This window comes from Orcinus orca, chromosome 17, assembly GCF_937001465.1.
Source record: "Orcinus orca chromosome 17, mOrcOrc1.1, whole genome shotgun sequence".
In the NCBI taxonomy this organism is placed as follows: domain Eukaryota; kingdom Metazoa; phylum Chordata; class Mammalia; order Artiodactyla; family Delphinidae; genus Orcinus; species Orcinus orca.
In genome coordinates this window covers 4,439,511-4,464,221 of record NC_064575.1, presented here as the reverse complement: position 1 = coordinate 4,464,221, position 24,711 = coordinate 4,439,511, and the positions used below count along the sequence as shown (strand labels likewise).

The 24,711-nt window shown below is 40.8% G+C and overlaps 1 protein-coding gene across 10 annotated transcripts in view; it reads left to right on the top strand.

Annotated features, from left to right (window-relative positions):
- The window catches only part of TMEM68 (transmembrane protein 68), a 34,445-nt gene extending 28,547 nt beyond the window's left edge, over nucleotides 1–5,898 (top strand). For all 10 annotated transcript variants that reach the window (XM_049700623.1, XM_033437642.2, XM_004275008.4 and 7 more), the window contains one exon: nucleotides 4,280–5,898. In XM_049700623.1, the coding sequence (XP_049556580.1) occupies nucleotides 4,280–4,384 (105 nt within the window). In that variant the 3' untranslated portion in view covers nucleotides 4,385–5,898. The remainder of the gene's footprint in view (nucleotides 1–4,279) is intronic.
- The last annotated feature ends 18,813 nt before the right edge of the window (nucleotides 5,899–24,711 follow it).

Here is a 24,711-nt window from a genome sequence, read left to right as displayed (position 1 = left end):
GTTCCAACAGAGGAACAGTGGTAGGAAAGTTGACTGCACACACCAACAGTGTAGAGCAGCCTGATAGGACTAGGAGAGTGAGGTTGGGAAGGGTGCCTAATAAATTCGCCTTCGGGAATTTCGCAAAGCATGTGAACACTGTGAAGGTTCTAAGAAGCCCCGCAATAAAGAGGTCTATTTAACTTTGTTTCAAAGAGCTTTGCCCAGTCTCATCTGACCAAAACCAGCTCCTGGTTTTTCCTGGAATAGCAGCTAATAACAGCTCTGGAATAAACTGGGGGAATCACTAGCTGAGTGGGTAGCGAGCATTTGGTTGAGAGGAAACTGGAAAAGTAAGTGGAAACTCTATTTTTCAGCCCGTGAATAGCAGACTAGGGATTTTGTTTAGGAGAGGCCATTGGAAGTAGCCGTTCACCCGCAGTGACACTGGCCAAGGCAGGCACACAGCCACACTGGGCGTTAACGGGGCGGGACAGGATCCTTTCCACAGGGATGGCCCAGAAGAGGCCGAGCAGACGAGCACCTGTAATGCCCAGGGCTCAGCAAGGTCTGGCACTTAGGAAAGGATGCCCAGCCGCGGCAGCTAGAATGTCACATCAGATGAGACTGTTCACATCAAGCAGCGGGTATGTAGGAAGCTTGACAAAGGTAACATTAATGATACCTTATGTTCCTTGTCTGTGAGCTTCATTCTGAGAAAACGTACCTCCTGCTAGGTGTTCTACTAACTGGTTAGGTGAGTTAACTCAGAGAGTGTAGCAATCCTTTTCCTGAAAGGAAACCCCTCCCACACTGGTTTCCCAGTCCGGGCAGGCTCTGTGCACAGCACTTCTCCCATCCCCAGGTGATGCCTCACGGTGGTGACTTCAGATGAGTGAGGGCTCAGCCCTCACCCTGTCATGTTGCTTCTGCCCACACACTTTATTGTTCCTGTACCACATCTCCGCAGCTCCCTGACAAATGCATTCTCCTTTAGCACAGAGCTGAACTCTGTTTTGTTCTTTAAAAAGGTTTTTCCCGCCTAACTATTAGGATTTAATTGGTTCAGAGCAAGTTAGGAATACTTTTTTACAAATACCGTCCATTTTTATGGTTAAGATACAAGGTAATGGAGAGAGGGGGAAGAGAAACTGGCCTGGAAGTTTAGGGATCTGAGTCCTAACCCTAACTCTCCCACCAGGCAGCAGAGTCAGGTTGGGTAAATGGTATGTTCCTCCCTGAGTCTCAGAGTCCTCAACTGTAGAATGGGGAGATTAAAATGGATATCTCAGAGGTTTCGTCCAGGTCTAAAGTTAAGTGAACCCTGTTCCCTTACTTTTCTCAGTTAGGGAGAATATATTACGGATCATTAAATCCCTGGGACTTGATGTTTCATGAGTGAGAAATATATTCATGGCACTGGCAGAGTGAGATATTTTAGACGTCCAAGGACATATTTATATATTTACCAATTCTAACTGGTAAAAAGAAGAGGCCTTCCTGAATCATTGAAATACCTCAGTCACTGTCTCCAGCTACCTTATGTACTTTGTTATCAGTATTTAAAGTAACAGAAGTTGTCCACGAAAGCATAGTTTAGTAAAATTTCTTGAGGGAATTTCCTTAAATATATAGTTGTCATATCCGTATTTCTGATGGTAAGTTGTCATTGCTGAACTAAAGTAAACTGGAAATAAAGAATACTTGAAAGTTTCCTTTTGTGGATACATTGCATGAATTTCCAATCTCCATTGCTTACAATATAAGCATAAACTGTAGCACAATGATCCCTGGATTATCGCAAATTCAAAATTACCAACATCTAAATTAATGTAGAAATGAAACCTCATTTAAGAAATGGGAGCTAGACTGTTCAGGCATTTGATTGTGGAGAAGATTCATTTCGTAGACCCTAAATCTAAATTAAAATACCTGTACTCATGCTGAAGAGGGCACTTGGGATACGGCCTTAAAGTTCTCTCAGTCTTAAAGAAATCTGTTCTGTTTCCATCTGTCTCTGCCTCTCTCTCTGCATTCTGCATACACACATCCACACATACGTTAAGTACAGATTTATTTATACGTACAGGTATATATAATATACGTGTCCTATTAAGGTGGAAGGAAGGTGGGGAGAAGTGCGTAGATTTGAGTGGTACTGGGAGGTGAGCTAACGGATGCCACCGATGGATTCTTACTCTCAGTGAATGAGAAGCAGGAATTGTTAAGGATGATTCCCAGGCTTGGGTTACTGGGCTAGATTCATGGCCATTTGCTGAAGCACGTTGAGTTTGAGGTGCCTTTAAAACATTCAAGGGAAGTCATATTGAACACTCCTATCTGAGGCTGGGCGGCTGGAGATATACATCTGGGAGTAGGCAGCAAATGGATGGTAATTTACGCTGTGGAAAGCTTACTGAGCCCTGGAGGAATAGTCAGTGCTTGATTTGGGGAGTGTAAATCTGCAAAAGGCGGTTGAAAGGGAGCGTCCTGAAAACCTAGCTTTTCCTCCAGGGGTGTGAGTTCCAGAAGCAGGATCAATGGTCACGTCAGATGAAAAGAATGTCCGTGGGATTTAGTGACACAAGGGGGTCACTAGTGATCTTTGCGAGAGCTGTATTTTCTTAATGCACAGACCTCATATTTCTCCACCCAGAAGTTCTTCCTTGATACATCAATTCATACCAAACAAAGTCTCTACTTTTTCACTTGGTATTTAACTCCCTTCGTGATTTAACTGAAACCTACCTGTAAAGCCTTATACTGCCCAGCAAATGAACACATACCCGAAATGCCAGCTCTCCGTCGCTTAACCGTTTTCTTGTGGTCTTTTCGCTCTTGCTGCTTTCTTCACTGCTATTGAAATCTCACAGGCCGGGGGAGACCGAGACCAAACAGTACCCCGTCCACGCAAACTTCCCTGGTCACCGGCCACCGATGAACTTCAGATGTGTTCTTTTCACATCTCAGATGATACAGCTCACAAATGAGCTTACATTCTAACTACTTTGTCCTTGATTATGCTTATTGTGAGCTCCTTGAGATTAGAGACTTGTTTCACTAACGTTATAGCTTCCAAAGCATCTAGTATTTTCTGAGTGAATGAATAAAATTTTAAAAATATACGGCACAGAACACAACCTGTGTGTCAGTCGCTGTGCTCAGTGCCTGAAGACATGGCTTCAGTTTCATGTAATCCTTATCGTAAGCGTATGAAATTGTTCTCATCTCGCAGATGTGAAAACTTGTGCATTAGAGAGGCATATTTTTAAAAGACATCTTTGGGCTAGGGTTTCTTAATTATATTTAAAAATAAATGAAGGTCCCAGATTTGTAAAAAGAAGGCTTAATAAAGCTTAGCATCTGAAAAGAAGTGTGTACAGGTGTGCCTACCTGTACTATGTGCACGCAGAAAAAGTTTTTTTAGAGAGCCACAAGCTGATTTAAAGTAAAAATTGTTATTGTAAATCAACTATACTTCAATAAAATAAATTTAAAACAATAAATTAAAAATTGTTGAAATTTGTCATGAATTTAATGGGAACAAATAGTTTTAGATTTCTTGATATATCCTAATTGACTTTTCCATTGCTATGACTTAATTTAAATTCCTGTTAAATTTTCTAGAAATTGGGGTAAAGGACTAAAGCACATCTGCTCGTTCATAGTTTTCCTCACTTTTTCCTGTCGCATTGCCTGATGTGATTGGTGTGTATGGTCATGAAAGACAAATACATAAAAGTTTATTAATGGGTGAAAAGGAGTGAAAACTTCCGTTTGCCTACCAGAAAATTTCCTACTACATTTTTCTTCTGATTTTTTTCCCTTCAGTTCTTTTTAGTGTTTATTATGTGCAAGGCATTGCTGTGCTCAGTGCTGGAGAAATGCTAAGATGTATTTTAAGGAGCTTACAACCTGGTGTAGAAAGTTGCCATGCAGACAGTATCTGTAATTCAAGTGTAATAAAGTAAGTATAAGAAATATGCTATGCACAGGGAAGAACCACTGCATCAATGAAAGTTCAAGAACCTTCTGTACTAAACACAATTTGCAACGTTCTGTTACTTTTTTGTATGTTTAGAATGCTGAAAGGGTTTTGAAGTTAAATAAACAGTATTACCTTAAAAAAAAAAGAAATATGCTATGGGCATGCTGAGAAGGAAATCATTTATTCTGAGTAGTGATGGGTGCTAAGTTAGGGAAGACTTCTCATAAGTAATAGTATATTAAAATCCTTCCTAACTACATATCTACATTGAGAACTAAAAGAATAACGGCCTTTCTTTTGTTTTCTTGATAGACGAAGGATGCTGTTCAAGCTTTGATTGATAAGCACCAAAGAATACCCGGAAACATTATGAGTGCTTTGCTAGAACGTTTTCATAACAAACAAAAGATCAACTAGAAGACTCTTTAATACATTTATATTAATACGTCTATGTCTGTAGGACTGTCTTCAAAATTTTGTGGCTTCTGTAATTAGTATTTTTTAAAAAATCATGTTAATAAGCATCTTTCACTGAACTCGTTTAACATTGTATTGTCAATTTTGTTTCTGCAATCCATTGTGTCAGATTTAAACAGTAACTCGTTACATGCCTAATTATTCAGAAACTGATCATGGTTCTTTTTATAATTTCCTAATAATGTATCATAAACATAGATTCTTAAAGTTAAGTTTATTAATAACAGCAATGGAGGTTAAACAAACATTCCTAAATAATGCATCTAGTTTCTGTATCTCTTGCACTGAGCTAGTTTTGCAAGGTGGCGTAACCTAGGGTTTAGTACAGACACTTCAGTTAGGAAAAAAAATGCTCTTTCCTCTGCCCCTCATTCCTCTCATGACCTTGGGCAAATCACATAATGTTTTTATGCCTCAACAATTCAATTTTTAAAAACATGTTAATACTTTGGTGAGGAATATTGTTTTAAATTCTTTATATTTGCTGTGATTGATAACTGTAGAACGAAATTATAACTGAATTAAACAATACCAACATCTTTTAGAAGTTTATGTATTTTGTCCATAGGATGTTTAAATTACTCCTTCAGGTATGATGTCAAGTTGCCAAGGACAATGAAAATGATGTACTGTTTTTCAAGTTGAGTAAAAAAGAAATTAGGGAAAGTAAAATTTCTAATTATTGTTATTATTCTTTCTAGTATTATATATATATATATATATATATATATATTTTTATTTTTTTTTATTTTTTTTTTTTTGCGGTACGTGGGCCTCTCACTGCTGTGGCCTCTCCCGTTGTGGAGCACAGGCTCCGGACGTGCAGGCTCAGCGGCCATGGCTCACGGGCCCAGCCGCTCCGTGACATGTGGGATCCTCCCGGACCCGGGCACGAACCTGTGTCCCCTGCATAGGCAGGCAGACTCTCAGCCGCTGCGCCACCAGGGAAGCTCCCTGTAGTATTATATTTTTAATGAGACGGTAGACAAGCCGTACAGGGTGTGCATTCTCAGCCCTATGATATGGCATTTAATACTGTCAGGATAGAAATCACGGTTGTGCCCTGCATCTCGTATGTTAGAAGCTGATTCTAGGCTGATGAAAGCACAGAGAGAAAGCTCTGCTTTTGCTCAACATCATGGCTTATTCAGCTTGACTTTGCAACCAGTCAGATGGTTTATTGTTTCAATAAAAATATACTTGAATAATGAATTTATGTGAACATGTCTTTCTGAAAAATTAATGGCTTTCGATTTGTTGTCTCCTTGAAATCTGAATTTAAAAGTATTTAAACACGATAGTACCAGGAATCAAAAGCAGTATGTCCCTCTCCCTTTATAAGATTTTAAATTACTTGGATTTTTGTATAAATTTTTGTATAACAAGTATGTATGTATGATACGTGTAATGTATATAAAATTAAGCAGCATAAAAATAAAAGAAGCTGTACTGAAGTTCATGTTCTTGTGAGATTACATATGTGACATTTTCTTAGTTTAAACTGATTTTTTTGTTTTACTATTTATGTATTCCTCACCTACAATCATATTCATCAATCTCAGCCACAATGAATAAACCTGACTTTCCAATGTATTAAATATCTTTTAATTCCAGTTTCAACGAAAAGAGTCAACTAATGATATTTGCAGCTTTTTTTCCCTCTCTAGCAGTGAGCAGTGTTTGTTTAAAATTGATAAATATTTCCGGAATGAAGAAATAAATGATCATACTGTGAACGAGAATAATATTTTTTGGAAACTATTGGGTTTTAAAATCTGTAGAAAGAAACATTCATTGCTAATGTAGCAAAAGCCATTATTTTTTACAGTATTTAAGTTTTACTGCATTACTTAAAACCTTTTTTTCTTCTTTGATGCTCAGATTAACAGGAAGGCTTTCTGTCTTGTTTGATGCAAGATCTCTATCTTTGCTATTTGAATTTAAATGCCATTTAGAAGAATGAGGGAATGTGACTAAATATACAGACATAAGTAATAATAGAAAGGAGGAGGTGTTGGGGTTTTTCTTTGTTTTTGTTTTGTTTTTAGTTTACCATTTTGTCTTACACTTAAAAATTTTTTTGTTTTATATTGGAGTATAGTTAATTTACAATGTTGTGTTAGTTTCAGGTGTACAGCAAAGTGAATCAGTTATACATATACATATAGCCACTGTTTTTTAGATGCTTTTCCCACACAGGTCATTACAGAGTACTGAGTAGAGTTCCCTGTGCTATACAGTAGGTCCTTGTTGATTATGTATTTTACATATTGTAGTGTGCATATTTTAATCCCAACCTCCTAATTTATCCCTCCCCCGCAACCTTTCCCCTTTGGTAACCATACATTTGTTTTCTATGTCTGTGAGTCTTTTCTGTTTTGTAAATAAATTCATTTGTATCAGTTTTTTAGATTCCACATATAAGTGGTATTATATGATATTTGTCTTTCTCTGTCTGACTTACTTCACTTAGTATGGTAACTTCTAGGTCCATCCATGTTGCACAAATGGCATTATTTCATCCGTTTTTATGGCCGAGTAATATTCCATTGTGTATATGTACCACATCTTCTTTATCCATTCATCTGCTGATGGACACTTAGGTCGCTTTCATTTCTTATTGTAAATAGTGAACACTGGGAAGTGCATATCTTTTCAAATTGTGGTTTTCAAGGAGGGGGTGTTGTTCATGCTTTTTGAAACAGGAGTCCTCAAGTCAGAACCTGATGAAAGCCAGGGACTCCCTCCAGAAGCATGAACTTGGTCCACTTTTATGGGAAATCTTTCATACCCTTTCAAAAAAACTTTCATTTTGAAACAATTACAAATCTACCAAAAAGTTGCAATTATTGTGCACAGTACTCCATGTACTTTCGCCCAGATTCCCCAACTGTTACGGCACATTTGTTTTATTATCTTCATACGTTCTCTCTCTCTCTCTCTCTCTCTCTCTTTCCCTCTGTCCTCTCTTTCCTCCCTCCCCACATATATATCTATAAAGTTTTCTCCTGAATCGTCTGATGGTAAATGCAGATACCGTGCCCCTTCCTATGTGGCCGTCCATTTACGGAACCACAGAGCAATGATCAAAATCAGGAAGTTTGTCATTGAGATAATAGTATTATCTGATCTAATGACCGGATTCAAATTTCACCAGTTGTCTCAATAATATCCTTTGCATCAATTTCTCCTCCTGATGCACGGTTCATAGCAGGACCACACACTGCATTTAGTTTTCCTACGTGTTTAATCACCTTTCACTGGGAGGATTCCCCAGCCCTCCTTTGTCTTTAATGATACTGACATTTTTGGAGAAGACAGACTATCTGTTCTGTGGCCACCTCTTCAATCTGTTTTTCCCTGATGTTCCGTCATGATTTGATTCAGGTTATGCATTATTCCAGAAATGCTACATAAATGATGCTGTGCTCTTTCCAGTGGGTCATATCAGGAGGCATAGAATGTTGGTTTGTGTCATTAGTAATCATAGTAACTTGATCACTTGGTTAAAGTGGCTCCCACCAGGTTTCTTCTCTGTAAAGTTATTATTTCCTTTGTAATGAATACGTTTATGGAGAGAATATGTAAATATCTGTTCCTCATCAAACTTTCACCCACTAGTTTTAGCATCTTTGAACCGAGTATTGCCGGGATAAATTCTTACTCTGAGGGTTTCAACGTGTGAAACCCTATTATTATTATTCTATTATTCTACGTTTATGAGTTGGCATCCTATTGTAAGAAGAAACTTCCCAGTTTCCACCTCCCCCCCACACACCGAACGCTCAACCTATCATCTGAGGTTCATATTTTGTTTAAAGGATAATGCATATATACTCTTAAGTGATTTAAATATGAGACCCTTTGATGTTTATGACATTTTATGAACCATTGAAATAATAGACATTTACAGGGTTAACTTGCGTGTGTTTTTGTATTTATGTATATGATTCCTATTTTTAAAATATATTTTTGTTACCTTTTTATTGGGCAGATATACATACCAAGATTTACAATCTTAACCCTTTTTGAGGGTACAATTCGCTGGCATTAAGTACATTCACAATGTGGTGGAGCCATCACCACTATCCATTTGCAGAGCTTCTTCACCATCCCAGGCAGAAACTCTGTACCCATTAAATGGTAACTGTCCATTCACCTCTCCCTCTTTCCTGGTAAACTCTATTCGACTTCCTGTTTCTATGAATTTGCCCACTCTGAGTGCCTTATATAAATGGAATCACAATCTGTCTTTTTGTGTCTGGCTTATTTCACTTAACATAAATATCTGAGCTCTTTCCTGACACCAAATGACATAGTTCCAACGCCAGTTCTCTGACGTCAGCCGGGTGTCCTCCAATTCCATTCAAGTCTGACAGTACTGGAGTCAACACAGACCCTATAGGCTAAGGGCTCAGTCCCACAAGACTGCCCTTACTTCAGATGCCAGCTGCCAATGGGGCCCCCAGGCCACTCCCACTTCCGCCTGGCCTACTACAGAGTTGGAGGTTCCCATGACATCCCCTCAGGTGGCATAATTCCATAGAACAACTCAGAACTCAGGAAAACGCTGTACTAAAAATTTTATTATCAAAGATTCAACCCAGGAACAGCCAAATGGAAGAGGGCAAGCTACAGGGGGCTCTGGGTGCACTGCCTGCCCAGCATGTCCAAGTGTTCACCAACCCAGAAGCCTTCGCAAACCTCGCAGTGATCACCAGTGGTGGTTGAACTACATCTCTAACCCGTCTCTGTTCCCTGGACGTTGAGCATGGGGCTGAAAGTTTTAACCCTCTAATCACACAGCTAGTTTTTCTGGTAACCAGCTCCCACCCTGAAGCTCTTTAGCCACCCCCAGCGCCCCCCACACCCACCCCCGACCAGGAGTCATATATTGTTAATATTAAGAATCAGCAAATTAAGAGTCATAGCACTGACAGCTGTGCCCTTGGTTCCTTGAAGAATACTTACCACATTATAAACAGTTACTGAATAAATGAACAAAGTGTATGAGAAGACTAAAATATTTTCTTGGGATAAAAGAAATCATGTGACTGACTTCATATAAAAAAGCAAGTTAATCGATTTGTAAAAACTCACCATTTTATTGACATCCCAAGTTCTACTAGCTAGAATATTAGAATCAGTTCAAAAATAGTTAGCTCTATTGATTAATCAAAATAACTTGATACCCGAAAGATCAATGTTCAGGACTGCACTAACCCTAGAATGGAGACAGCAAACAGATCCTCTCTGTGAAATGTATTGCATTGAGTTTCCTGCAAATCGAATCTAGGAATTGTTCATTTTCATCGATTGGTACTACCATCATGAAATGCTACAAAGAGGTTTCTTTTAAGTGTTCCAGGATACAATTAAATGGATTTTGTGAGACCCGTGTGGGATAACTTTTGGAAAAGAACAGTGTATTTTGTGTGCGTTAAAGACTGAAAAAGAATAATTGGCGTTAAATTTAGGCGAGTGTGGTAGTGATTAAGTTTCTTGAGCCTCGAGGTGATGAGGTACTATAATAGGCTGGACAGGGAGGTTGTGAAGCCCAGAGAGATTTTTGTTTTTTAAGATAATACTACATAAAAGACACATTCCATCCATTTTCTCCTGAAAGAACTTTCCTTTCCCTCCTCCACTCGGGTCACATTTGAGCACGTATTCATTCCCTCATCTTTCTTTCTTACTAACATGGGTGATGTTAGTTTTTATGAAAAAGGTGGGTGACAGGATTCTTTATGCACTTTGCATTGTCATGCCTGTTACCACTTGGAGACCACTATTTGCCCATTTTAACCAAACATAAGCAAAAACAGAAGCATCTTTTCATAATCTTCTGCTTCAGCAGCATTCACGTGTCTCTGCTGCTGCCACCTACTAACCTCCTGATGTAATCAACAATCTCCCCACACTACCCCACTGTGCCCCCGGATCCCCTGCGACATCTGTTTGAATGGATCATTCAGCGTTCTACGCTGCACTGGCTTTGACGCTGGAGGTCCACTGTCCATCCTGAAACAGCATTCCTGTTTCTTCCTTGCTAAAGGGCCACACTTTGGTTTGGGTGACCACCTTCCCCACAAGGCACCTAAAAGTTGCGGATCCGTCTAGCGAAGCCCCTTCCCTTTGCCAGACATTTGTTCAGGGGTTGGTACGTGACGCGCTTTGGGCTTAATTTTTTGAGGAGCTGCTACACTGTTTCCCATAGCAGTTGCACCATTTTACCTTCTCACTGGCTGTGCCCAAGGGCTCCAGTGTTTCCAAATCCTTGCCAATAATTGTGTCTGGTTTTTTGATAGTAGGCATTTAATGGGTGTGAAGTGGCGTCCCGTTGTGGTTTTGATTTTCATTTCCTGAATGGTTAGTGATGCTGAGCGTCTTGTCATGTGCTTATTGGCCTTTTGCCTGTCTTCTTTGGAGAAACATCTGCCAAGTCCTTTGCTCATTTTTTTTTTTTTTGCGGTACTCGGGCCTCTCACTGCTGTGGCCTCTCCCGTTGCGGAGCACAGGCTCCGGACGCGCAGGCTCAGCGGCCATGGCTCATGGGCCCAGCCGCTCCGCGGCATGTGGGATCCTCCCGGACCGGGGCACGAACCCGTGTCCCCTGCATTGGCAGGCGGACTCTCAACCACTGCGCCACCAGGGAAGCCCCCTTTGCTCACTTTTGAATTGAATTTTTTTGTTGTTCAGGTTTAGGAGTTCTTTATACATTCTAGATATGAATCCTTTATCAGATGTATGATTTGCAAATATTTTCTCCTTTCTGTGGGCTGCCTTTTTACTCTTTTGACAGTGGCCTTTAATGGACAAAAGTTTTAATTTTGAGAAAGTTCAATTTACTTTTTTTCTTTTGTTGCCTGTACTTTTGGTGTCATACCCAAGAAATCATTGCCAAATCCACGTCCAAATGAAGTTTTCTCCTATGTTTTCTTCTAAAGGTTTTATAGTTTTAGTTCTTACCTTTAGGTCTTTAATCCAACTTGAGTTCATCCATTTTTGCACATGGTGTAAGATGCAGGTCCAACGTTATTCTTTTGCACGTGGAGTTTGGAAAAGAACAGGATTTTCTTTTAGATGTAGCTGAAAACATATTAGCATTGAGGTTTGCAAACTTTCTCAGGTCACAGATTCCTTAGCGTTCCAGTAAATCTTGTATGGGGCACCCAGGCCAAGAGTAGTACCTAACAATCCCACTCACTAAATTGTTAGATCTAAACAACTTCATAGGTGTTCAAACCTGAACAATTTAGCCATTTGAAAAAAGTACTACACATAAATTTGAAAGAAAAAAAACCTATTTTAATGTATTCTTAAATAACACAATTACTTACTCGTGGAGTTTCTGGGTCTGTTGGGTGATGCACAACATCTCAAACCTTGGAATCAAAGCGGACACTGCTGCCAACTGAGATAAACTCAGTCCCTTCATTAGGGAAACACCTCACAGAAAGTGCCGGGAGTTTTTTCATGCTGGGGCAGAGCAGGGCTTAAAATAAAAGCAAGTCCTCGGTGACGTGCAAATGTCCTTCTCTGGATGGAACGAGAAGCGAGAGGAGTGTGTGCACACTTATTCCATGGGCTTCGTCCTTCGGCTCATCCCTGCTCACAGCCACAAAGCTTTCGTCCCCGCTGCCCTCCAGCTCTGCAGGAACAAGCTGCAACTCCAGAGCCGGCTGGCTTGCATTCCTCTTAAGCCACGGGATTCAAGAAGCAAATTTAAAACCTGAAAATCATAGAAACCATCAGCACGACACCACAAACCACATGGGACCTTCTCCTGGTCTCTTCCAGCTTGGGGGAGGTCAAGTCCAGCCCGTCTGGACGGATGGTGAGGAATGTGTGCAGGTGCGTCCCTCATGGCCCTGGGCTCAGTTCCAGCCTGCCCCTTCCCTGTGTGACCGTGGGAGGGTTGCTTATCCCCTGTAAACCTCAGCTCTCTACACCGTGCAAGGGGATTGGGAACAGACAGCAGCAGTTTCAGTGTGAGGACTGAATAAGATCACATGTGTCTCACTGTTGCCGTGGTGTCGAGAGCGTCACGACTGCTCAGTAAGCCGTAGTTGTTGCTATATTATTATTAGTTTGTTATCAGCATTATCACTAGCCAGAGAATGACATTTTCTAGAAAGAGTTGCCATAAAGATGTATAAAAGTTGCATCTGTATCCCACCAGGGACCCAACAGGAAACAGATGACACAGTCAAAAGGGGTGATGGAAGTGAGACGAATGAAGGGCCTAGTTACCATGGTAGGGGGAGGGGTAAGGGAGACCAGGAGAGCACTCCTGGGCGAGAGACCACCTGTGGCTAGAGACCACCTGTCCCAGCTCTAAGCCAGGGCCGCCCAGGAGCAGCTGTGGCTTGACAGACACAGACGGCCACTGTCAACTCAGGGCTCAGCCTGGAGGGGCCCAGGGGGCTGTATCAGCCGACCTTCCCCTCCTCTCCCTCTCCAGCCTTCTGCACAGGCCTGTTGGCCAAAACTCCAGGAGAAGCCGGAGGGCAGGGGAGTGGTTCCCCCCGCCGCCGCCCAGTAGCGGAGTGCAGCTGGGGAAGAGGGGAGAGCGTATCTGCAGGGACAAACGGAGGAGGACCTGGGCAGAGGTGGGGGGATTAGCCTTGACAGGAGGAAGGGAAGCTCCTGACCATCAGAGGAGATGCCTGGGTCAACGGGAGATATTTGTGGGAGTGTGGTAGGAAGCTGGGTGAGTTCTAGCGTGAGGATTATGATTCTTATTTTCTTGGTAAAGTTCATGGAGCTGCTAATTACAAGACAGAAGGCAACGTAGTGGGACTTTCCAAAAATGAGGGGAAAGTTTGGAAGCATTTGGGGATAGCCACTAAGATTATGCAAAGGGTCTTCAGGTTTAGAATCTTGATGATGTTGGAGACCACAGATCCCAATTTACATGGAGTTTTGTTTTGTTTTCTGATTTTATTGGAGTATAGTTGATTTACAAGGTTGTGTTAGTTTCAGCTGTACAGCCAAGTGATTCAGTTATAGATATGCATATATTCCTTCTTTTTCAGATTCTTTTTCCCATATAGGTTATCACAGAATATTGAGTAGAGTTCTCTGTGCTGTACGGCAGGTCCTTTTTTGGTTATCTGTCTTATATCTAGTAGTGTGTGTTACGTGGAGCTTTTCATGTTCGGCAGGGTGGGGCCTTAAACAGAGAAGTGGAATGATTGGCTAAACAGGGAAATGCTTAAGCAGAAAGAGGTTGATAGACAGGTAGAAAACAGAAAAGTGAAGAACTCTGAGAGCTTCATGAAGTAAAAGTAGGAATTAGGAGAGAGAGTGTGTGATGGATAAAAGCAGATCAGGGTATGAAAGAGTGGAACGTGAGGGTAAAAGGTAAAGATATTCCAGGCTATGACAAGGACAAGTGTGGTCATGGGAAGAGTCGGCTGAGGGTGGAGGTGAAGTTAAAGAAGTCGCTTCAGCTAAGACACCCTCCCCCAACTGCTCCACGTGCTGAGATGCTACAGCAGACGCACGGGTACCACGCTCAAGGCACAGAGACACTGGACATCTTTCAGACACCGCATGAATCGCTAGCTTAAAATGGTTCACAATTTCAGCACTGGATCACACCCCTTACCTTCTATGGCATTATACCTTTGCAAAGGTGTTTTCCAGAGTGGTTGAAATAGAAAGCAAATACCACACAAGACCCAGTGGTTTTCCTGTGAACAGGAAATGAGGACAGCAGTGTCCAGTTTGATTCCAAGGTCTGAGATGTTGTGCAGCACCCAACAGACCCACCCTGTTAATCTAAGTGTTTCCAGTGTGTAGCCACGATTAGAACTCCTGGTCTAAACCTAGAGGCCTAAGAATTGCCTTCAGGGTGTTGACAAACTCACTGAACTTGCATAATTATACAAGAACTGGGTGGCCGGCTGGCTCAGGATGAGTCAAGAAGAGTCCTGATTCACAGGTGGGAACCTAAGCCCGTTAGTTAAGCTTGGACTCCAATGTTAGCTGAGCCAATCGGTATCTTTGCCCTGGAGATTTTTCTTGTTTGTTTCTAAAATTTTTCACTTTTATTTTTCCTTTACTAGACTGCTACTCAAAATCAACATAACTTTATTTTTTCTTATAATGAAAATAGCACATTAATAGAAATAAATCCAGAAAATACAAAAAGGTGTAAAGTAAAAATGACAATTACCACCACCCAGAGAGAAATCTTATTAACATTTTGATGTGTGCCTTTCCATATTTTTTCTATGCATATAAAAATGTGATTATGTTACAATGTTTTGTAATCTTTCTTATTAAGCGTAACGTATCGTATTTTCCTTCATAAAGAATATTGATCCTCAAGATTATTTTCAAATCTGCCATGGCAACAGCCATCGAGTGGCTAGACCATAATTTATTTAACAAGTTCCCTGTTGAGAACTGAGAAAGCATGCTTTTCATTGTTTCACTCTTACGAATAACACCATGACGAACATATTTCTGCATATAACTTTGTATGCCTCTCTAGCTCTTTCCTTAGGATAAATTCACAGAGGTAAGATGCCTGGGTAAAGGGTATGCCTATTAAAAATCTGATTACATATTGCCAAATTACCCCCTAGGGAAGCTGATCTCATTTACACTCCTGGGACCTTGGTGGGAGACTATGTTCCTCCACACGTTACCAATACCAGCTCTTAGTAATCTTAAAATTTTGCCAATCTGTTAGGTAAAAATTCTACTTCTTGTTTAGTCACTTTGATTACTCTATAGGGGAAGCACTGATCAAATTCTGAGCTAGAAAATTTCACTTTAGCCTTGGATGCCACTAGGTTTCGGTCCCATGTTGAGGAAGTAACCAGTGACCTGCCTCTGATAAAGGCTAAGGTGACGTCCTGCTGACTACATTTTTTTAACAGTCTACCCTTGAGGTTGATACACGTTAAGTTATTGGCTGCTTTGATTTTCTGAATAACTTTTTAAAATATAATGCATACAACCCATGAGTTTCCAATAATACTAAGCAAGTGGATCATAATGGCAAAATGAGCTTGATAACGCAGACCATGGGGAAGTTGAAGAATATATCATTTCTTGGAAATACGTGAAGCTTTAAGAACTAAAACCTCCTAAAAGACATGGACTTAAAATCCCCTTGATGTAAAAGAAAACTTGAATTATAAGAACAGACTTGGCCTTTTGATAGAGGCTCACATTTCAAAGTCTTGGACACCACAGTGGTGTCCAAGTGTCCAAAATTAAATTGAGAAGCATTTGGGAGGATCTTGAAGTTATATGTGACTCTTACATCCCCTCAGCTCAGTGTGAGACAGCATGCAGCAGGTCTGACCCTTCAGTTTACCCCTGTAACCACAACACTTTTCTTTTTGTCCTCTCAAAACCTCTCTTTCTCATCCAGCAGTGACTTATTCCTTTTTCCCCCATTCCACTGTTCTTTTGTCTTAATTGAATGTTCTCATAACACAAATGGAACTATTAGCTCTTTTAAAGTGACTTATTCCTTTTTCCCCCATTCCACTGTTCTTTTGTCTTAATTGAATGTTCTCATAACACAAATGGAACTATTAGCTCTTTTAAAGTGTCCAATTAAACGGCCTTTAGTACGTTCACAGTGTTGAGCTGCCATCACCTCTATCTAGTTCCAAGAACATTTCATTACCCCAAAAGGAAACCCTGTGCCCCTTGAAGCAGTCGCTCCCCATTCCCTTGTGTGGGAGCCCCTTGCCGGCCTGGCAGGGACGCTTAGACACCGGCACTCAAAAGTAAAGCGATAGAACGTCACACGTGTTTCTTGTGGGGCATGAATCTCAGCCAGGAATGCAGAAATGACCTTCTTCCTTGAGCTGTTCTTCTTGCTGTTGAGATAACAGCGTATTATTCTTTTGTCAGAACGGGACTGAATCTGATCTGTTGAAACTGGAACTTACGATACTAAAGCTAGAAATCTCTTAAATTGGAATTTGAGTAGTATGCAATACAATATTATGGAAATATGCATAAAATATCTATTTCCTTCTAGGTTTTATTCACATTTGCTAGAGAATTTGATAAAAAATTGTTGGCTGGATTCTTCTCAATGAATGAAAAGCACTTCAAACAGTAAATAACACTAACACCTATTTATATTTTATTTAATGTCCATTTTATTAATATTATGATTTATTTAAGCGTCCTTCAAACATTAAACATAAATGATTGATATTCTTCTAAGTATTTACATGCTGCTTAAGATGAATAAATCAAAACTTACACATTTAACAAATTAAATTATCCAAATGCTTAAGCATTGATTGCAAACATTTAATTATACTCTTCTAAACATTCAATAAAATCATGGATTTCACCCATCCAATGCTTCAAATACCTTAAGAAGCAGAAAAAAAAATGCACAGAAGTATAGTGATAATTACCAAACTGATGATACTTGCTAATACCAGCTGCAAATGTGGTTACGTCATGGATTGATTGATTGATTTCACATATTTTTCTGGAGTTGCCTTCCTAGAGCTGTAGAGAGATTTACGAGCCCTGAGAGGAAAAGACTACCTCCTCAGACTAGCTGAGGCTGCAGGATTTGGTTGTCAAGCAACTGATGCTTGGTCAGGACCCAGAATCCACTGTGGTGTCCAAGATTTTTAAATGTGAGTCTCTATCAAAAGGCCAAGTCTGTTTTTCTAATTCAATTTTTCTTTTACATCAAGAGGAATTTTAAGTCCATGTCTTTTAGGAGGTTTTAGTTCTTAAGCTTCACGTATTTCCAGGAAATGATATATTCTTCAACTTTCCCATGGTCTTCTGCATTATCAAGCTCATTTTGCCATTAGAACCCAATTTCTTAGTCTTATTGGAAATTTGTGGGTTGTATGTGTTATATTTAATAAAGTTATTCAGAGTTTTTGGATATAAGTGAATGAGGGATAATTTAATCTTTGGGACAGTTGGTTAACTGATTGACAACTAGTATTGATGACCTGCTTTCACCTGGGGATCTCAAAGTTCCCTGAGGTTCTGTTCACTTTTAAAAATATACATTTTTTCCCTCTGTTTTTCATACTGGAAATTTTCTATTTTTATCTTTTTTAAAAATTCTGACATTCCCAGTCTGCTCTTAAGCTCATCCAATGAATTTTTAATTTCAAATATTAAACTTTTCAGTCATAGAATTTTGATTTTGTTCTTTTTAATGGTTTCTATTTTTCTGCTGAGATTTTTTTTCTCTTTGCATTAATTATGAGCATATTTTGTTTTGTATCCTAGAGCACAGTCTTCATAGCTGCTTTAAAGCCATTCCAATCTCTGGATTCAGTGGGGGATGAGAACACACGGCTTTAGCTCAAACCCTTGACCGCAGTTGGAGGACTAGGATAGGGCAGTGTGATGGGTGGCCTAGTGGCCACCACTTAGGAAATGCGTCCCCAGAGGCAGTACCATAGGATGGTGTCCCAGCGCCCCATCCTCAATTTTACGTATATGTAAAGCTCAGTTTTACTAGTGTTTCAGAACAGATGAGACTGTCTTAACTAACCAAACTCGCAAGCACGGTGTGCAGGCCAATATGCTAATCTGCAAGAGAGACCAGAGTATCCGTGTCTGATGTGCAGGGCGCTCTAACCACTGTATCTATCGGTGCTAAATTAATAATCCACGTGTTGTTTCCTGATACGGAAACGGGGCAAAGAGAGATGAACAACAATTAGGATAAAAATAACAATAAAACACCTGCTATGGCCAAGTGTTTTATATTCCTTTTTGTTAATTTTCACAACAATCTTGCAGAGAAGACATTATCATTCTTATTTTGCAGCTGAAGGAGCTGAAAGTCAGAGAATTGAAACATCTTTTTGAAGGTCATAATCCCCGGCAACATTCAAGCCTCTTTTCTGGCTTGAGAGCAGAGCTCTCGTGTGACAGAGAGATTTGTGTCCACAGATCGTATGTCTGTGTTACATGGTGCTGGATAAAGACCTGCAAATTCTCTTTCTCAAGTACACTGGCAGGCAAGTGGTTTGTTAACTCTAGGAACTGGCTACCTTGGGAGGGGTCATCTGTCCAGGTAGGCAAGGCCCCAAAGCATCAGAATACAGAAAACAAAAGACATGGTTAATAGACCAGCATTAAGTTGTGCCCCCTGGCTAGTGACATTTTGAGCACCTGCTACACTGAACACCGGGCTGCAGTGTTGATCACGTGTGTTGTGGAGCACAGCTGACAGAGCTCACGAACCTCTCGAATTTCTTTTACTGCAGATCTCAAGGTAGCCATTATTCTCACAAGAAGTTTTTGGGGATCGGGCCATGAAAGAGAGGTGGCAGAGGGCCATATCATTGTGGCTTCCTGGCCCTCATGCACCTGAACAGAGAGCATTCTGTGCCCTCGGTGCCCCCAGGGCAGGCCGCGGAGGTCTTCTTCACCCCTTCCAAGGTGCAGGGACACTTTGTATGCCGGACACTTTGCTAAGTGCTTTAAGACACCTGAGTTCATGGAGCCCTCACATTGCCCTCTGAGGAGGGTACAATAGTTGTTCCAGCTCCTCAGATATGGAAATGGAGATGCCAAGAGACGAGTAACTTGCCCCGAGGTCGCACAACTAGCGGATAGGGTGGAATCCGAATCCAACCTGTGTGAGTGCAAAGCTGTATGCTTAGCTGCCGTGCAAAGATGCAACGTCGTTTCCTGGTGTGACACCTACCTTGGCTCTGAAAAAGCAAAGAAGTTGACTTAGTAAAAATGCATTTACGTCAATATCTTGTAATAACCTCTAATGGAAAATAGTATGAATATATATGTATATAAATATACATTTATATTTTATATATGCATATAAAACTGAATCACTTTGCTGTACACCTGAAACGTACACAATCTTGTAAATCAACTATACTTCAATTTAAAAAGAAAGAGAAAAAAATACATTTACACCTTTTATCTTCTCTGCCCCACCCCTCCTCAAAATTGTGGGAGAGCATTTCAATAACTTTCACAATTTGAATCATCCTGCTGCCAGTTCGGTCTCGTGGACTTGAAGTAGCAGGGAGGGAAGGGGAAACTTGTGAGGACTTTCCAATGAGCATCCCTCACCCCAGATCTCTAGGTTTATCAGTTTAGGAAGAAAAATAAATATTGACAGCATATTCACTGGAGTCTCAATGCCTCCAGGATTTTAGGTGGGAGGTGATGGAGTCAGACAAGAAATACCAGAGGCTGCCCCGGACGTCATGCTCTTTCAATGAGCATGTGGTCCAACCCTACGTTTCTCTCTGACGATGCCCAGTAACATAAGGGGTGGGGTCTAAATTGAGGATGATCACGGTGGTTATTCCGGCTATCATGTTCTACTTTTCCAGATTTTAGGGAAGTTACTCAAAAGAGATGGAAAAGGAGACAGTTTGAACTCCATCCTTTATTGCCCATGGCTGAGTCCTGCACTTTTCCCTCCCTGCTTCCCTGTAGGTTCTGAGCCTCAGAAGATCTACAGTGTGTCTTACTTAGAAATCTGCATTTTTGACAAGGAGGAAAATCTCAGATTGATGGTGAAGTGACGGCCGCAGGCATGGTGTAGTTAGGACACACTTATGTGTTAGATGGTAATATTATGTTTTAAAAATATCTTGACGCTTAACATTTACACTAATACAAAGAAGAGAAAGTTGAATCGAATAAATGTAATGAACTCTATTAGAAATAAATTGCATGTTGATAGCTCTAATATGGTTCATATAAAAAAGAGATTGTAGGATGTAACATGGTACAACATAAATATAGGGTTCAGGACAATCAGTGTTAGTGTCCAAGTCAAAGGATGTGATAGTTCCACACTGTACACTTTTGTATCACCGTACACTTACATGTCCATCGGCGTCATTACCTTTTGAGAGAGCTCCTTATGCATTGGAGTATATCTGTAAAAGGACAACCAGAATTAGAATGGGGTAGAAGCCCTCATCCGAAACCAACCCCTGCAAAATGTTCAGGGTTCTGTAGCAAAAGAGCTGAATTTATTCTGTGCAGACACAAGGCACAGAACTAACACCCACTGAGAAATTCTTGGAGAAGTGGATTTTACCTTTATACGAGGAAGCTCTTTTTAATCATGAGCGTTGTTCAAAAGTGGAGTGAATTTTCCTGAATCACAGAAAGTATTCAAAAAGAATAAATAATCATCAGTTGGTGATGCTGTAGCTGAAATTTCTGAATTAAGCAGACAGACTCATTTCAAAGATACTTCCTCACTCTAAAATTCAAAGCCAATTTTTTTTTTTTTTTTTTTTTTTTTGCGGTACGCGGGCCTCTCACTGTTGTGGCCTCTCCCGTTGCAGAGCACAGGCTCCGGACGCACAGGCTTAGCAGCCATGGCTCACGGGCCCAGCCGCTCCGCGGCATGTGGGATCTTCCCGGACCAGGGCACGAACCCGCGTCCCCTGCATCGGCAGGCGGACTCTCAACCACTGCACCACCAGGGAAGCCCCAAAGCCAATTTTAAATCCTTTTTGGGGCCTAAGTTTTCTCATAGGTAAGCTAGTATACACCTTATAGGGTTTTATTAGTCTATCATGATTCCTTTTATTATAAAAATATAAAACCATTTCAAGTGACTAGATTATTTTTCTTCAATATTTCTTTGGAAAAAGGAGTGTGAATCTGTATGATTGCACAGGGTAAATCTGATTTCCACCCTGAAACTAGTGTCGAAGATGGAATGGTCAGCCTCTTCCTACTTATTCCCAGCTCTGGGACCTCTGGCTTGGCCTCAGTGGTCGATTTTGTCCCATCAGCTAGCTCTCTGTTCCGTAAATGTAAGCAGTGAGATTAGGGCTTGAGGAGAGGGAGGTGAAATAAGACTTTCCAATTTTATTGCTGAGTTCTTCCTGTTTGAAGATCTTGAATTAAAGCCTCTGCTACTCTAAGTTTCTCTTCTTTCTTTTAAACAAATTGTGGACAAATTAAATTGGCTTTATCAATTTAATGGTGGGGGAAACTGTCAATCTCCCCCCTCCACACTTTTGGATTGACAAGGACTCTGTTAACTGGAAAATATATAAACACATCAAAGCCCCAAACTGACCAGGTTTTGAGTTGTCCTAATAAATAGAATTTGGAAGAGGCCAATCACAGATTCTTTTTAAATCTGTCACTTCTCCCAAACCATGTATAATCATTTCCATGTGAGAGGCTCTATGTTTGGGCATCTGAAACGGATTGATGGCAAAATGATGGACAACGATAACTGTTTATAAATTTTGTGAGTGACTTTTATTGACACTTAGCGAGTCTTCCTTATTCTAGTTCTATAACCCACAGCACAAAGTGCGCTGAACTTTGCCTACACCTCCTTTATTTGGTCTGATAAGGCTTCCTCATTTGTATAGTTAATTAGACACCAAAGTTAATTAAACACCTGATGCATACTTCCTGCCCCCTGAATTCCTCAAGGTCTATTATAATTGCTGGTTATTTTGTTTATTCATAATAGCTCTGTTGGAATTTCCTCTCTGGTTGGACTCAGGAGAATTCTTCTATGTTTTCTTTAAAACTTTTACAACTTCTTTCCCTAGACGAATCTGTGGAAGACTAGCCAAAGAAAACAAGAACAATAAGAGCTACTGTGGCCGGAGCAGTGGAGAGGATCCAGGACCCCAACTTTCTGGCCCTTCTCTTTCAGGTGATTCCACTTAAGAATGCACTGGTCTGTCCCGTGTTTAAGCAGGAAAAGTCTTTACTCCCCCAAATTACTGACCCACTTGGAACATTCCATCTAATGATAGCAGCGGTTCCTGACAATGGCTAGTTTCTTTTCTCAGGCTAGTAAGTGGCCTTTGAGAACTTATTTCACTGGGTTTTTGTTGTTGTTGTTGTTTTTGCGGTACGCGGGCCTCTCACTGTCGTGGCCTCTCCCGTTGCGGAGCACAGGCTCCGGACACGCAGGCTCAGCGGCCAGGGCTCACGGGCCCAGCCGCTCCGCGGCATGTGGGATCTTCCCGGACCGGGGCACGAACCCGTGTCCCCTGCATCGGCAGGCGGACTCTCAACCACTGCGCCACCAGGGAAGCCCTTATTTCACTGTTGATTGCTGTTATGGAGAAATAGGTGAGGACTAGATGGTTCACAATCTCTGCTGCCTTTGACTTTGGACAGGAACTAGTCAGAATAAGTCATGTGACCTGACCATGTATCTTGGTCACTGACGCGTACACATAACTTGTAATTAATACTATTGTGAGATTCAAAATCAGCAGCAAAGACAGTCTGCTGAGAAGTTAGATGAGTATAAATAGTTTAAAGGAGGGATATATTTTGCTTTCCTTTTACACCCCTTATAAAAAAATGTACATTCGCGATTTGAGCTGGTTTCAGATGCATTATGATTGTACCCCTCTGGTCCTATTTGCTGAAGATACCGGTTTATAGTCACAAGTAGAAGTAGTCTGAGGAGTGGTTTTGCTCTATAAGTAGTGAGGAAGAATGGTTTAAAACCAACTACTCTAAAATCTTTTAGATCAACATTTATGGGAAATGCCTTCAAAATTTGTCAACAATTTTGTGTAGCTGGATCAACTCACTTAGATGCTCAGGGTACATTTTCCAACCAATTTTGCCCTGGAGGTTTTCTAAGACACCATTTAAAATTAATTATTTCACAGGTGCCTCATTGAGGGTTTGTTTGTTTGTTTTTTTTAATGTAAATGGCAAAGGTGAGAAGTTTATAAGTGCCTTATATTTTTTCCAGACCAAAATGACATTAATAATGTCCTCCAGTGTGGAATTTTGGCACCCAGCCTGGAAGCAGACACAGAATTCTGTTTTGAAGACATGTTGGCCCTAACTGGGGAATATTCCTCCTTGCCCGTCTTCTAGTCTGACATAAGTCTGATTACGTTCTTAATTTTTATAAGATGATTCAAGTCTATTAAAAAGATATAGCTCTTTTAAAATCTTGCAGCAAGAATGTGTGCCCTGGACTCTTGTTAGAAAATATACCCTTGATCACAACCTACTTCTCTTTGTAGCTTCGTTTCGGGCAGAAAGAGGGAATCTCTGAAGGATGTATATTTCATCCATCCCACGTAGATTTGTGTTTCACAAAGTCTGGTCCATGGGCCAGCAGCAGAGAATCACTGAGGCCTGGCCCCCGTGATCTTCTGCAATCCGAACCTCTGGCCTGCGACACAGACCCCTGCAATGAACTGAGCAGGGCTACGCTCTGGGTGGACCCATCCTCTCCACATTCTAATCTACCCAGACCAAGCCAGACCACAGAATCTTTATACGACATGGGGCTGTGGTGTTAGGCCCTCAGAGACCTTGGAAGAAGCAGTCGTGTAGAGAAAGAATCCAATTTTCTGAGAAGCCACAGCTGTATAGCGGCCCCTCTCTGGTCTCCGCCGTCTGTGTGGACGGGCCCCTGACTGGAGAGGGAGCCACTGGAACTTGTAATTCCCCTCTTTGGTCAGCATTCACCCACCTCTTATATGCCATTGGGTCTCAGAAGTCTCAGCTTCTTTTTAATTTTGATCATTAGATAGAAATGCAATATTGCTGTGGCTTTTGTAGGAATGTTCCTCAGGATGTGTCTTCTGTGTCCTCAATGCATAGGAGGTCGCTCAGTGTCACCCGGGGTCATTTTCCTTAGGTCTTGCTGCTACCGACAGCTGTAGCGTCTCACGTACATAACATTCAGTCCATTTCATGGGCAATGTCAGTGCTGTAACTGCTCTTTTTTTTTTTTTTTTGGCCAAGCCATGCAGCATGTGGGATTTTGGTTCCCTGACCAGGGATTGAACCTGGGCCCTCGCAGTGAAAGCACGGAGTCCTAACCACTGGACCGCCAGGGAATTCCCTAACTGCTTATGTTTTTGGCTTTGCTTTGGTAACTAGGCAATTCAGCATTAAGTGTGTGCCCGACTTTTAATAACTAATTGCAGGCCATTATGACACATATAATTGTTAACTTTTCTTGTTTTTAATCTCATTATGTGACACCAATTCTTCCTTCACCAAGATTTTTTAATCTTTGGGGCAAAATCTTTTAATTGTGCAATATATTTTTTGATTCTTTAAATTCTTTAGGAATGAAGATATAAATTCAATAATAAACAAATTAAATTTTTGTTTTCAATTGTGCTCTGCACATAAAAGATACTTCATAAAAATTTGCTGAATGAGTAGTGAATTCCGGAAGGTCTGTAAAGAAAATTTGGACATAAGCTATTTTAGCAGAGGATACAGGAATAGAACCAATGGTCAGTAATAAAAGTAATAAAAACAGCGATTGC